At 40.6% G+C, this 14216-nt stretch overlaps 3 protein-coding genes across 3 annotated transcripts; 2 read left to right on the top strand and 1 right to left on the bottom strand.

The window, feature by feature from the left end:
* Positions 1 to 1086: 1086 nt before the first annotated feature.
* On the top strand, positions 1087 to 3133 carry LOC149923029 (acetylcholinesterase-like). The gene is made up of 5 exons (XM_090162802.1): positions 1087 to 1928; positions 1990 to 2369; positions 2426 to 2718; positions 2782 to 2957; positions 3041 to 3133. The coding sequence occupies exons 1-5, from the start codon at positions 1136 to 1138 to the stop codon at positions 3064 to 3066; spliced, it is 1668 nt and encodes a 555-aa protein (XP_090018928.1). The 5' UTR covers positions 1087 to 1135; the 3' UTR covers positions 3067 to 3133.
* Positions 3134 to 3447: 314 nt separating this feature from the next.
* LOC149923028 (acetylcholinesterase-like) lies at positions 3448 to 5944 on the top strand. The gene is made up of 6 exons (XM_090162801.1): positions 3448 to 3502; positions 3582 to 4411; positions 4513 to 4889; positions 4954 to 5252; positions 5322 to 5482; positions 5858 to 5944. The coding sequence occupies exons 2-6, from the start codon at positions 3589 to 3591 to the stop codon at positions 5881 to 5883; spliced, it is 1686 nt and encodes a 561-aa protein (XP_090018927.1). The 5' UTR covers positions 3448 to 3502; positions 3582 to 3588; the 3' UTR covers positions 5884 to 5944.
* LOC149923027 (transient receptor potential cation channel subfamily V member 5-like) lies at positions 5868 to 13438 on the bottom strand. The gene is made up of 16 exons (XM_090162800.1): positions 13247 to 13438; positions 12931 to 13169; positions 12699 to 12875; positions 12445 to 12634; positions 11787 to 11940; positions 11630 to 11731; positions 10240 to 10392; positions 10085 to 10167; positions 9710 to 10016; positions 9540 to 9647; positions 9012 to 9166; positions 8027 to 8136; positions 7799 to 7962; positions 7621 to 7737; positions 6153 to 6278; positions 5868 to 6091 (listed from the first exon to the last, which is right to left on the bottom strand). Exons 1-16 carry the CDS (start codon positions 13375 to 13377, stop codon positions 5966 to 5968), a joined length of 2442 nt encoding a protein of 813 aa, XP_090018926.1. The 5' UTR covers positions 13378 to 13438; the 3' UTR covers positions 5868 to 5965.
* Positions 13439 to 14216: the final 778 nt, after the last annotated feature.

The raw sequence follows: 14216 nt of genomic DNA, 5'->3' as shown, positions 1-14216 counted from the left end.
TCTACAATACTTTATTATTAGGTTTAGTGGCTGTATTTATCCGAATTTTTAACGAGACAATGTAATGGTTTTTCACGCGATAGTTGATCCAAGAATGTATTTATTTATACTCATGGAGAATGAATATGTGGATATTATTTTTAGCGTTTCTCCAATTCCACCCGTTGGGGCCCCCGGTATGCTCCTCCGCTTTAATAAAATCAAATAATACTGACATCTCATTGGTTCTTAAAAATTACGTTTTTCGACGCGATTAACGCTGCTGCGAGGACGCAAAAAATAAGACCGCCTCCTTTCCCCCCCCCCCTTAGCTTGATGGGGTTAGGGCCTCAACGTGTCCGTCGATAGTCTCGAAATATTCATTCTCCCTGAGTATAAATAAATACATTCTTGGTTGATCTTTAAATATTTAATATTGAAGTGGAGTTTTAAACTAATTAAAATATTTAACAAGATGGCACAACGACAATAGTAGCCTTTTCCTCCTAGTACTCATGATTTTACCCCTTTCATTAAAAACCGCGCCTCAGCACTAGCATAGGTAGATAGAAAGAAATAATACTAATCGAATGACGCCTTAAATAAATTTATATCGAGTGCCGTTAAAGAGAATTCGTCGGCTCCCGGGGACCTATACATCGTAATTTCCAATCGGGGGTGAAATATCCCCCTTTGATTGAAAATCGCGGTGAGCACTGGCACAGGTAGATTGAGAGAACTAATACAAATCGAATGACGACTTAAATAAATTTATATCGAGTGCCGTTAAAGAGAATTTGTCGGCTCCCGGGGATCTATACGGAGCTATAGACTATACGGACCTTTAGCTTCCACTGTATTATTCACCTTCACCATCATTACCACCACTGTATACATTAGGAGCGAAAATAACAGCCGCTGTACTCTATACTAGAGGAAGAGGCTAAAAAGCACGATCAGCTTACGAAAAACAAATCCCCTTTTAATGGGAGGCTAACTTATACGAGTTTGATATTGCGCGAGAGCGATATAAGCATACGCGATGAAAAGGCTGATAAATTCTTTATCTGAAAGAAACTGGGTACTCTCCGCAATATCCTCAGTCGATGCCAGACGATCGGCGAAATAGTACGTCATATAAATCTTTAGCCAAAAAATGGGGAGCTTGAAGTCGATAATATTGCTAGTTATCTTTTCCTGTAACGCCATAATTGGCAATGGTGACTCCGGGCCTAAGATTAGCACGGACCTGGGCGATATTGAAGGGACGGTACTTACCAGTAGCGGGGGTCAAGAGGTCGCTGCCTTTTTGGGTATTCCTTACGCGCACCCCCCAATTGATGACCTCAGATTTCACGCGCCGAAGCCATTGACGGAAAAATTCGAGTCGACCATCGAAGCTAAGCACCTTCCTTCTTCTTGCTTGCAATCATCCAAATCCGCGGGCACTGGCTCAATCAGTTCGCAATCCGAAGACTGTCTCTACTTGAACATATACGCTCCCAAACCAAAACCAACCAACGCTTCCGTCCTCGTCTTCGTACACGGTGGTAGCTTCCTGGCCGGTTCCTCGGCTACGGACAACCACGATGGTCGAGAACTGGTCGCCCACGAAAACGTCATAGTAGTCACTATGAATTACCGTTTGGGAGTCTTTGGATTCTTGTATCTGGGTGATGAGGATGCGCCAGGTAATATGGGTCTCTTGGACATCCGACAAGCGTTGAAGTTTGTGCAAAAGAACATTGGTCACTTTGGTGGAGATCCCAAGAAAGTGACTCTAATGGGCGAAGGAGCCGGAGCGGTTTCCGCTGGTCTACTTATGCTGTCTCAATCTTGTAGTTGTTTATTTCAACGAGTTTTTCTTCTGAACGGGTCGCCTACCGATTTTTCCGTCACTTCTAAGACTGAGGCTTTGGAGCTGGTTGACGAGTTAGCTGATGGAACAAGTACGTTTAGGTTATATTGTTGAGTTATTGTAGTGTATATAATTAATTGTCTTCAATCCAGGTTGTCCTCATTTGGGCACTTTGGGTGGTCTTCATGAAACTCTGAACTGCATCAAAGGAAAGAGCGCCCAAATTCTGGTTAATTCAACCAACAATCTTTTGAAAGAAGTCAAGCGCTTCCTTCCCGTGGTCGATGGTACCTTTCTGACTAAGGCGCCTGGCGTCTTAACCAAACAAGGCGCCTTTGATCCGGACATTAGAGTAGTGCTGGGAGTCAGTCACAACAGAGCCAGCACCGCTAATTTCTTTTTATCTCCTTTGAAACCGAAAGAAGACTCTTACATCTCGACTGGAGATTTTAAGAACTTGATCCATCGTTTAATGCGCGATGACAGTGAATACGCCACCAGCGCTATCCTAGTTCGTTACCAGAACCTGAGTGTAAGTTAAAATATCCGTATGGCCTTTTGAAGATTTTATTTAAATTTTCATCGTAGGATCCAGATGATCCAATATCCATCCGGGAAAACTCCTTGCACCTCACAACCGATATAGGGATCATATGTCCTACAGTAAACTTCGCCGATGAGTTGGCCTATTCCGGCAATAAAGTATCTCTGTTTTACATCAAACATCACGTCAATTCATCCTACCCGAGCTTCGCTGGTAACATGAACGGTGAAGATTTAGACTTCTTTTTCGGACACACTGACGGCGAGGGCTATAAATCTTTGGAGAATGATCTCGGCTGCACTCTGATGTCCCTGTTAGGAAAGTTTGTCCGCCACGAGTAAGTTTGCATCAATTGGTTTTTAACGCCGGAGCTTTTTGAATCAAAAAGGGTGTATTCCAGGGATAAAGTTCACGATTCGGACTCGGAAGAGGACGGAAAACATTTACCGAGGTATTCCTTGAGAACGAAAACATACTTGAAATTGAAAATTGGAAGCAAAACGGGTCACTTTCTTAGTGGGGCCAAATGCGCATTCTTTAATGACGTTTACTATTCCAGAATTCGAAAGATATCCGGTACTTTTTACTATACTTATTTTTCTTTCGGGCATTATCCCAAATCCAAATTAAGTTGCAATAATTTATTTTGCTTCTTTCAGCGTTCATGGCCGCCCACGGCTGCTAAATATACGAAATTCAATTCACAACGTACATCTGTTGATTACTTTTAATAAATAACACATTCATTACAATATTTGTTGGTAATTTTTAATGTTCAAATTGTTTTTCTACAAATTTTGGGGAACCTAACCATGGCCCCTAACAACCGCTTGGTATAGTCCTTGACTTTCGCCCCTTATTTGGAACATACGAGACTGCAGACGGTGTTAGGTTTCAATCACCATATCTTGTCTTTCCGAAAGGGCAGAAGTTAAGGGATAAAATTTCCGATACGGAGCTTCTATCGCTTTTTTTCTTTTTTCGATGTTAACTTTCGAATTCCACAATCTCGGGGGCTTTTTTTTATTAAAGATAAGTCCCTCCGTAATCGTCTGGTTGAGTAACTAGTATGTTTGATCTTAATTTTTAATTCGCGCAGAAGCGTACGGAGCTCCTTTCTGGTAAGACCGATACCGACGATTTTGATTCGGCTCCAAATTTAGAATTCTTATTTTAGAATTTTTTTTGGAAATCCTCTAGCTTCAAAATGGCGAAGATAGCTTTGTCAGTCGTGCTTTTTTTAAGCTTCACGGCATTTATTTCCACCGATCACCACGAAGGCACCGATTTGGTCGACACTTCAGTTGGTCAATTAGAAGGTACCATTTTGAAGAGCCACGAGGGTAAGCCGGTGGAAGGGTTCTTGAGCGTCCCATACGCCCAGCCTCCGATCGGAGATCTGCGGTTCAAAGCCCCCGTTCCGGCTGAGAAGTCCAGCTCCGTCTTAAAAGTTCAAAAGAAGCCTCCGTCTTGCCAACAGATCCGTCTCTCATCGCATCATACGGGGAAACCATTGAACGATTACATGGTTGCCCATTCGGAAGAATCGGAGGATTGCCTTTATTTGAACGTCTACACGCCTCATCCCAGACCCAGCAACGCTTCCGTCATGGTCTTCATACACGGAGGGGCGTACTTAACTGGTTCTTCCAATATCGACAAGTACGATGGCAGGGAGTTGGCCGCGGACGAAAACATTATCGTGGTGACCGTCAACTACCGACTGTCCGTCTTCGGGCTGCTCTACATGGGATGCGACGAAGCTCCTGGCAACCAGGCCCTGCAGGACGTCAAATTAGCACTGACCTTCGTGAAGAATAATATCGCCCATTTTGGTGGAAATCCCAGAAGCGTAACTCTAGTTGGAGAAGGCTCCGGCGCCATGGCGGCGGGCTTGCTCATGCTGTCTCACAGTTGCGATTGCTTATTTCAAAAAGTCGTTTTGTTAAATGGATCTCCGATGAATGTCTTCACAGTTCACTCCAAGAAAGAAGGTTCGGCGACCAGCGAGCGGTTAGCTTCGAAACTAGGTATTTGCATTAATTTATTTGTGCTAAAAAATTGCGTCTCGTTTGGTTTTTTCGCTTTTCGAATAATTCCTGAGTACTTAGTTCCGATTGATCCATTCTAGGCTGTTCCTTCCCGAATCACGAAGACCATAAAAAAATTCTTGAGTGTTTGAGGAAAAAAGACGCCAAGGATTTGGTTAGCACTGCCGAAATCATGGCCCACTCGTTAAGCTTATTCTACCCAGTCGTCGATGGAACGTTTCTAGTGAGCCATCCTCGAGTTTTGGCCAAGCAAGGCGCCTTCGAATCATCTATTCCCGTCCTGATGGGCGTCAGCAGACACCGAGGATTCCCCATAGTCCACTACGCCACGTCCTTGAAACCCAACGAAGATTCTTACCTTTCACAATACGACGTCCGTAACCTGGTTAAAACAGTTCTTCGCACCAAGTCCGATTTTGAGACTAGTTCGATCCTTTACCATTACACCAACTACACCGTGAGTAGACGACAATACTTTATTTTAGCTTAAGTAACTTGAAAATTTTCGTCCCCATTTGAAGCACCCTCATGACCCCGAAGCTATTCGTCACGAAGCCATCGATCTGGTCACTGACGCGTTTTTCATCTGCCCCATGAACAAGTTCGCCGACGAGTTGGTCTTCTCCGGAAATGACGTTTACATGTTCTACATTCGTCACCATTCTTCCAAGTCCAAATATCCCGAGTTTGTTGGCAACGTCGAGGGCGAGGACATTGATTTTCTTTTCGGACACGCCACACCTGAAAATGGATACACACAATTGGAGCACGAGAGGTCCCATCACTTGATGGATCATCTTTCCCATTTTATGGAAAGCGGGTAGGATTCGCCATCCTTTGCTGCTAATTTTGCAAGTTTTAATCAGTTTAATTCGTTGACGCGTTATAGAGACCCTAACCTGAGTAACGAAGACCGTCACTTCCCGTCGTACAATCTGCGAACCAAGGCCTATCTCGATGTCCGAGTCGGTGGCACTCAGGGACATTTCTTACAGGCTGACAAGTGCGCTTTCTTCGATCACGCTTTCAGTCGCGTCAAATACGCCGCTGGTAAGATAGTCTCACCAGGGTATATTTGTATACACATGGAATGTATAAGCGAGACCAGTGTAGCTCTGAGGATTCTCATAGAAACGAGCGGGCGTCTTTAATAATAATAATAATCAGCTAGGCTAATACCCAAGGCACCACCTAAGGCCTAAGTCATCATGCGACTTTTGAACGTGCAAATACGCGCAAACCTGGGCCTCCAGCTAATTTATTTAAAGTACTCCTTACATTCTTCGTAGGTTAAGCCCCACCTGTTTTTTTCCAGACGCATTCGCAGCCTTAGACATTCCAAGTGTATACATATATAATTTCCTGATCTTACCAATTTAAAAAATTGCGAAAAGAATTACTTCAAAATTAAAATATTTATTTTAGCTCTCATGGCTTCTCACAACTGTTAAGACTTCCGGTACTGATGTTAACATTAACTTCATTCATTTTATAATAAACCGTCAAGTACAACATTGTTTTGTCATTTAATATTTAATATAATAATTTAGCCGGTGCCGCGCTTACCTTAGATTCTGTACCTGGTTTTTTCTTTTTGCGATTTTCGATGTGACAAAGTTTCAAGTCAATCAGCTCCTCCAATTCTTCTTTTTCCTCGCCCTAAAATGCGAGTACGGCGGATATAATAACTTCATCACTATTTAGAAAACGCGAAATGTACTTGGTAATGATGTCTTATGACTAATCCTCTGCGTCCCTCCGCCATCGGTTCCGAGTACCTGATCATATTTTCCAGACATTCTTTCGGCGATACTCCTCTTTCAACGACCATCACGATTCTAGCCCACTGACCAAATAAAACTTTTAAAACGATTCAACATTGCTTTTTGGTAGAATTATGAACTATATCTGTTCCGAGAGAAGTATGGGGGATTAACTATAACCCGGGCGTCTAGCCTACCTTTTGCCAAGTTCTGGACTCATAGGTTTAAGCCTATAATTTCTTGAAACATGTACTATCGCAGGCTCTATCTGATTAAACAAAAACAGTGCTTGGAGAAATAAACCATATAGTGAGTTTCTAAGACTATTACATACAGGGTGGTTTCAAAAAATTTTAAGAAGTCGCAGTGGGTGAGTTGAGCAGAGGCGTAGTGAGGGGGGCAGGGGGGCATACGCCCCGGTCAGGGGGGCGCCAAAGCGGCGCCTAAAGTATTAAAGCAGATATTGGAAACTTGAAATTTTTTTAATATATCAATTAAATTAATATTTATTTTGTTATTGATAATGATTAGGTTTCGTTTAAAAACAAGGAATTTTACGCCGGAAATTGGGGCCGGCGTAGGGGGGGGGGGGCGCAAATTTTGGAGTTTGGCCCTGGGCGCCAAATAACCTCACTACGCCACTGGAGTGGAGAAGAATGCCTGTTTGTTTCTCATTTTCCTACGATGAGTTAAAAGAGCGCCAGAGAGCTTCAAGGTGTGGGCTACGAGCCCCTGGAAGTAGGCTGCAACAAGCGCCAAACCAAGCAGCAAGCGCCAAACCAAGCAGCAGGGAAATGCGAACATTAAGGTTTGGGTTCGTGTGATAGGTCCAAAAGGACTTTGCAAACCAATCGAGGTAACCAGGGTACAAAAGTAAACTTAAACAGTATTTAAACTTTTAAAGTCCCTGCTGCTTGGTTTTGCGCTTGTTGATACTGATCATGAGACTAAGTAATAATTTTAAATTGAAATGCGTTGTAGCCATCCGCGGTTTGGTCAATTTAATCTAGGAATATGAAAACTCGGTACCCTGGAATAGAAAATTGTATTCCCCACTACGAGCTCCACTCTCTCTCTACGGCAACGCAGCGCGAGCCAGAATCGCGGACATAAGCGTTTAGCGCCACCTTTTTTACATGTTTTTAAAATATTCGTCTGCTAGTTTTCGAATATGAAAAAAAATACTAAAAACACGAGACTAGAAATACGCGAATAAAAAAAACTAGCAGACGAAAAGCCGATTAAAAGTGTAAAGGTTCTATGATAGATGGCGATACTTGTTATGTCCGTGAATTTTTTACTGCCCTGCCTAAAACGGGAGACGACCAGGTTAGATTAAATCCTCCTAGATTTAATGACCTAGTTGATACTTCTCTCGTTCGAGGTATAATATAAGCTTTTAGTTTTCTATAATATCTGAGGTACTTGTCTCATCCACTCGTTTTTCCTCTCAGCAATGTCCTGGTAAGTTTTACCCATCATAGCGATTAACATATTAATCAGTAAAGTCGCTACCAAAGTGGCGTACATAAAGAAGAGAACCTAGAAGATAGAATTTTTGTTAATTAACAATGTGGGTTTGGTTGGTTAAATCGTTGTTTACTTTAGCAATGTATGGATGATCCGTATTGTCGAATTGTCCGAAGATTTCGCCAAACGTCCCCACCGACATGACAAAAAGAGCCATGAAACTCTCGACTGGCGTCTCGAAGAAGTTCCGGCTCGTTTTGTTTTTGTTGTCGTGTGATTGGTGAATCACGAAGTAGGCTATAATAAACCATATTAAAGATAACAGATCCTCAATCTATTTGCTCTACGGCGAATCTGGTACCTTGAGAAAATCCCATCACAAAAACCAGGTAGATGCAAACGAAACAAAGTAGATCCGTTTGAACCATCTTGTAAATCATGACCACGAATGGTCCAACCATTTTAAAACCTCTGTAAGACTGAACCGTGTTAAATTATGTTTATAATATATCTCACGTGAGAGAAGGAGAAATCTATGGCATTAAAATATGAATAATGCAACTTCGCCAGTTCGACGCACCTTCTAACGGTAGAGGTCGGTGGAACAAATAAATTAACCACAAAAATTTCAAATTAATCATTAAAATTAGTATTATTTGTTTTATACGAATAAATTATACGATTGAACAACGATTTAACATGCAAAATTAATCATTTTTTTCGAATATTTCTGAATAATTCTCAGGTATGGATAAATATAAACAATCGTATTATTTCTTATTCAAACGCCGACCTCTAGCGCTAGATCAAGGTTGAACATTTACCGCCTATCCGTGAGATATGCTACAATTAGACCGAGTTTGGATATTTACTGATTTATAAACCCTATCCTTCTGATATAATCACTACAGGAAGTTAGTTTATGGGGTATTTCGCTTCGCACTAGTGAAACGTTTTTAGAACAAGTTGGCAAGAGTTTCTAATTTTCAGTGAAGCGTAACATGTATCCATCGTTCTGTGGTAGAACGCTCACCTGTCGTGCAGGAGGGCTTGGGTTCGAAGCCCGCCCGATACTAACGCAAATTGAAAACAATTTAAACTACACCCAATGACAAAAAGAGGGCTATTTTGGAAAACGCTTTTCCCTAATTCCAAGAAACTGCGAACGCAGTGATTAAACTTTGCCCCGAAAATGCGTACCCGTTCGCAGCCTAGACAGACAAACCCACCGACAGACAGACATGGTGATTGTAAAACCCCTCCTAGCAGTAAGGAAAATAGATACTTCCCTCGTACGAGATATATTGTATAATTCTGATTCTATAATGCTATTTATTAGGACGTACCTGCAAAAGAATAGAAAATGTGGAGCGGTTAAGAGCATCACTAGAACGGCTATGTTGTCCTCTAAATGACACATACACGCCAGTCGTAACGGTATCATCACCAGAACCAGCATTGTGCAAGAAAAAAGAAACAGGACTCGCGACGGTACAGTTGACTACAATGTAAAACACGACAAGTAATTAATAGTTTTCTTTAAAGGGCCACTCACACGAATCATCATTTTTTCTTTCATTTCACTACGTTGGTGAGCATAGTTTTTGAGTCAAGTTCGTAAAATTTGTAGCATTTTCGTTCACACGTGCCACGAAAAGTTTTAAATAACGAAGAAAATTACTCGTATTTCTTTAGAAAACACCATTCGATTTAAATATTTGGAGCTAAGCGTCGGTCACAAAAAATTGGCGTTCTCTAAAACTAGGCCAACAAATTCGTTTCAGTGGCCAACATGTTGTGGGAAACAATGTTTGGCAAAAATGTTGACTCAATGACCCGTGTGAATAGACTTTTACATTGTCTCTACAACGTACAAGATTTTGCAAAAATGTTTGCGTGCCCATGAATTTTAACTCATTCAAGGCTTGTATCAAATACAAAATGGCTCCTCCAGCGGCTAGCATCTCAAATACGAATCGAACCTGCGTTTTAAACGCGTTTGTTACGAATTTAACTTGGAATTTTTAATTCAAACTCGGCATACCTTTTCTTTGTTGGTATCATAAACCCAAAGGTAACATTCTTCGGGGATGGCGGATCTGTCCACTCCGAACATGCCCATTAGATCTCCGTTCGTTGAAATTAAGGACTGTTCAGTAACCACGACGTCACTGACGTTCAGGTTTACCTTGAAGGTGACGTTCTCCGCCTCTATCCTATTGCAATTACTAGCCTTGACGTTGCCGGGGATCGTACCTTTCGCGGTGGTTATCAACGGAGGTGGTCGTAATATGAAACATCCGATGGACATTACGAAGTAGAGGCCAAATATCAAGAATTTGGTGTAAAACCTATTTCACTCGCCCTTATTTAATAATATTACGACAACTTGAATCTTTTAAAAATAAGAAACTCTTACTTGAACTTTATGAACGTATTCCATTTGGCGTTTAGCAAATCCACCAGCAGGCCTTCCATCATGTCCAAATGACCAGTTCTTTCCTAATGTTATATTGATTAATTATTTTAACTATTTTCCTTCCTGCGGTCGCTTTCGCGAAGGTGAAACTTAACTCCGTACACTACAAGATTGAGGGCTGATTCTTTGAATATAGCGCCCGTTTTGGAGTTGATGGTGTCAATTTCTTCCATTGGATAGGCCGCGCATGTGATGTTACCCAACTGCCAATATATTTCCCTTTGCAGTTTCAAAATGTGCATGAACATCTACTCCGTAACAAATGTGATTATTTTTTTTCACTTCATAGTGTAAAGCAGCGTTCAGACTATGTGAAAATATAACGTTTGCGTCGATCGTGTCGGTTCTTTCTCGATTTCTTACACAGACTTCTCAACAGAGACTTTAAATTTTCGCGCGTGTCGTTTACATTTTTTCATTTCGTTGCGGCAGGGAGTACAGAACGGGAGTCGTTTTGACAGATCTCTTAGGGTTATCAATCAAGAAGCCAGAGAATTGTGGTGGGGTGGGTGGAAAGTGGGTGGAAAGGTTGGCAAAATACGGGACAAGATATGGCTTTTTGCGCCATCTACCTAATTTTTGTGGCTTTGTTGTTTATGGAGGAAGTGGATGCTGCCTTCTTTCATGAGATAACGTAGAATCCTAATTGTAAATATTTAAATTATCTTACGACTGGCAATATTCCAAGTTTCTTGAGTAAAGCGTATAATTTTTAGGATATAATACAACTGAAATCATAATACTAAATCAATGTAAATATAATTTTGTATCATATTTCAAACCTTAAGCGTTTGCAATGATTGGCTAATATATTTCCGATTTATAACATGGCCTTTTTAAACACATTCCCTAAAATAGAAAAATAAATTGTATAAAATGATATAAAATAATTATAAGATCTGTTAAAATAATTACAATTTTATTTTATTTTGACCTTTGAAAGTCGATTTATGTAACAAAGCTCCATGATTATTTTCACTGCGTGTGTAAAATTTGAATTTCTCAACAAAAACCGCATGGCCGCTGATAATAGATGGCGTTAAATTGTCGAGGTGTCCCGTATTTTGCAGAGGCGCCTGCTGAAGTGTAGCTCATTGCAGCAGAACCAAAAAACTCCCCTCTTTGCATCTCCCGTTCTGTACTCCCTGGTTGCGGACTGCCTAAAGCTCAAAAAGTTCATAGCAGACAATTAGCCTTATGCCTCATCAGCGCTGACTCTAGGTAGTGGCGACCTTTAGATCCATCGAAATACTATAACCAATCAGAGGTGGATAAAAAAATATTTAAATTTTTCCGCCGTTATTACTGAGCTCTGATTGGATGAACAATCCCCTTTTATGTTAATCTCCGTGCAAGGTTGGTTCCTTTCTGAACAGTGAAATGAACGAACCGACGCGACCAACATAACCGAAACGACACGACCGATGCTAACGTATTATTTTCACATAGTCTGAACGCTGCTTTATAGTTTTATATTTCTCTTACGTCTCTCCTGGCTAATTTGGCCGCTAAAGTCAAGGGCGTTAGACCTTGCTTGTTGTAGATGTAAGTGGTCGCGCCCAATTCGTACACCGTATCAAACATAACCTGGATTTATAACCCGGGTTTAACATCTGTGGTAAATTTAACATTACCAACGTACCATATTGTCCTCGATGACCATAATATGTGCGACGGAGTTACCATTCGTGTCTTGTTTGTCCGCATTAGCGCCCTTGGCAAGAAGTAAACGGTAACAGTCCTCCTGGTTTAAACACGCGGCGAATGATAGAGGGTATTCTCCCCAATAGACGTATCTGCATAATATAATGTTTATCTTTGTACTAAAGTCCAGAATAGACCTTACTATAAATTCCTAGCTAAACAGGCCAAACACTCTCTCAAAGACATAGCGCTTCTTCAGTAGGACTTGCCAACTTATTTATTTTTTAGTTTTAAAATTCTGCTTATGCTCTTTCCTATTTGATTGGTATTTTCTTAATATAGCTAAGATAACGTACGTGAAGATAGTATATTTCAAAATATAGTAAATCCATGACTGAACTATTTACAAAATCCATGAGATATAGTGAATTAACTATTTATAATGGTTTGTATAAAACTATAACTGTTCAATGAGTCGGATTGTGGTAAAAATCCACTATTTATCCAGACAACTAGGTTGGTAAGTTTGCCAGAGAATCCTTTTTGGAGCCTCCCTGGAAAAATCGGGCCAAACCTTCTACCTCTCTATACCCAAAAGTAAATAACCAAATAGGTAGTATTTTATATTATGGTCTATTGAGTAAACTTATAGGTACCCTTCGTAGTTAGATTTGATACACAGATCCACCCATTCGTGCTCTAGATTATCCATTCTGGATGGTTTCTGGTCTTCGGGTATGAAGAAATTTCCGATGCATCTTTCGTGATAGTTTGCCCCATTATCCAAGAGAAGTTTGACCATGGACGGGTCCTCATTAACGATAGCCATGTGCAGAGCTGTTTCGCCTAGATTGAAACTAATCAAATTAGTCTACGCGCTAAATTGAATATTGTTGGGATTGTTGGTTACCGTAGTACTCGTCGCAAGTGTAGTAGTCGTTTAGTAGTTTGGGGTAAACTCTAATTAGCTGTTTCGCTAGCTCGGCGTGCACGGTACTGGACACTAAGAAGCATAAATGAATGGCGGTTTCGCCCACCGATCCACGTTGATCCAGGTCCCAGCACACATCACGGTATTTCGGATTTTCTGGTTGGTTTATAAAGTTAGTCTTACCTTTGTAACGAAGAATGGTCAAATGGACGCTTACCAACTTCGGCCGGATTGATGGTGTCCCCGTTGGCCATTTCGTCCTTGGTGGCCTCTTTGTTGCACATCTTGGTTTGCGACTTGGTCAAGTTGATTTGTTTATTTTTCGGCCTTTCCTTGTTTCTCATTAGAACCAGTTCCGTAACGGGCACCAGTTTTCCTTGTCCTTTGTTGTACAAGAAAGGCTCCACTAACCGTTTAATCTCCTCCTCCATCTTCAAATATATTTGTAAACTTAACTTCAAACGCCTTAATTAAGAATAATTGCTCTGTTAACGTTCACCTCTACCTGCTCGTGGGTGATCTTTCGCGACATTAACTGTTTGCACAGAGCGATGAGTTCCCCACCGCCATTTACGTCCATTAAAGAATAGATTTTCTTGGAACTGGCGTCAGCCTGTCCTTTAACCCCCGAAGTTACGTTACTTTCGGTGTTTCCCATCTTAATTTTAAGGATGGTGTCCTTATTTTTAATTTAGAATTGCAGACACTGCTACTGGCGCGGTTCCAAGGATCTGCTAACTTTCATTGTGTCTAATCAACGCGTGTGTGTCTGTGAAGAAATGTCGGTTCGCTCACGGGTCCCAGTTTAATTTGGCGAGCCCCTCCCTCTTGAAGGAAGTCGTTCTTGGTACTAAGTTTCCGTCTTCGGATGTTTTGGAGCGCCGTTGCTATAGAGATATGTCCTGGCTCCGCGCTTTAGCTCGATGATTTGGGGTTTCCTTTAATTCGTACCTACGCGATTTTCGGGTCGAATTATAATGACATTTTCCCTCTATCGGACTCTACGCCTTATTTGGTTTAACTACAGATCTCTAATTTATATAATTAATTTAATTTTTATAGCGGTTTTGTATTATTTCTATCAATAGGATTGTAGGTGTTATTTCGATACAATTCTCTAAGTAATAAAATTAAATTAAATTTATGACGAATTTGTATTAGGAAACTCAACCTTTCTAATAAATTTATTTCTATCGGATTGTAGGCGTTATTTCGATACAATTCTCTAAGTAACAAAATGAAATTTATAACGAATTTGTATTAGGAAACTCAACCTTTCTAATAAATTTATTTCTATCGGATTGTATGCGTTATTTCGATACAATTCTCTAAGTATCAAAATTAAATTTATGACGAATTTGTATTAGGAAACTCCATCTTTTTAATAAATTTATTTATATCGGATTGTAGGCGTTATTTCGATACAATTCTCTTAGTAACAAAATTAAATTAAATTAAATTTGTAACGAATTTGTATTGGTAAACTCAACTTTTTTA

The sequence above is a fragment of the Leiobunum rupestre genome, chromosome 11 (assembly GCF_980474605.1).
Source record: "Leiobunum rupestre chromosome 11, qqLeiRupe1.1.hap1, whole genome shotgun sequence".
Classification (NCBI taxonomy): Eukaryota; Metazoa; Arthropoda; class Arachnida; order Opiliones; family Sclerosomatidae; genus Leiobunum; species Leiobunum rupestre.
The sequence above is the reverse complement of the archived record's forward strand: the minus strand, read 5'-3'. Positions and strand labels throughout refer to the sequence as shown.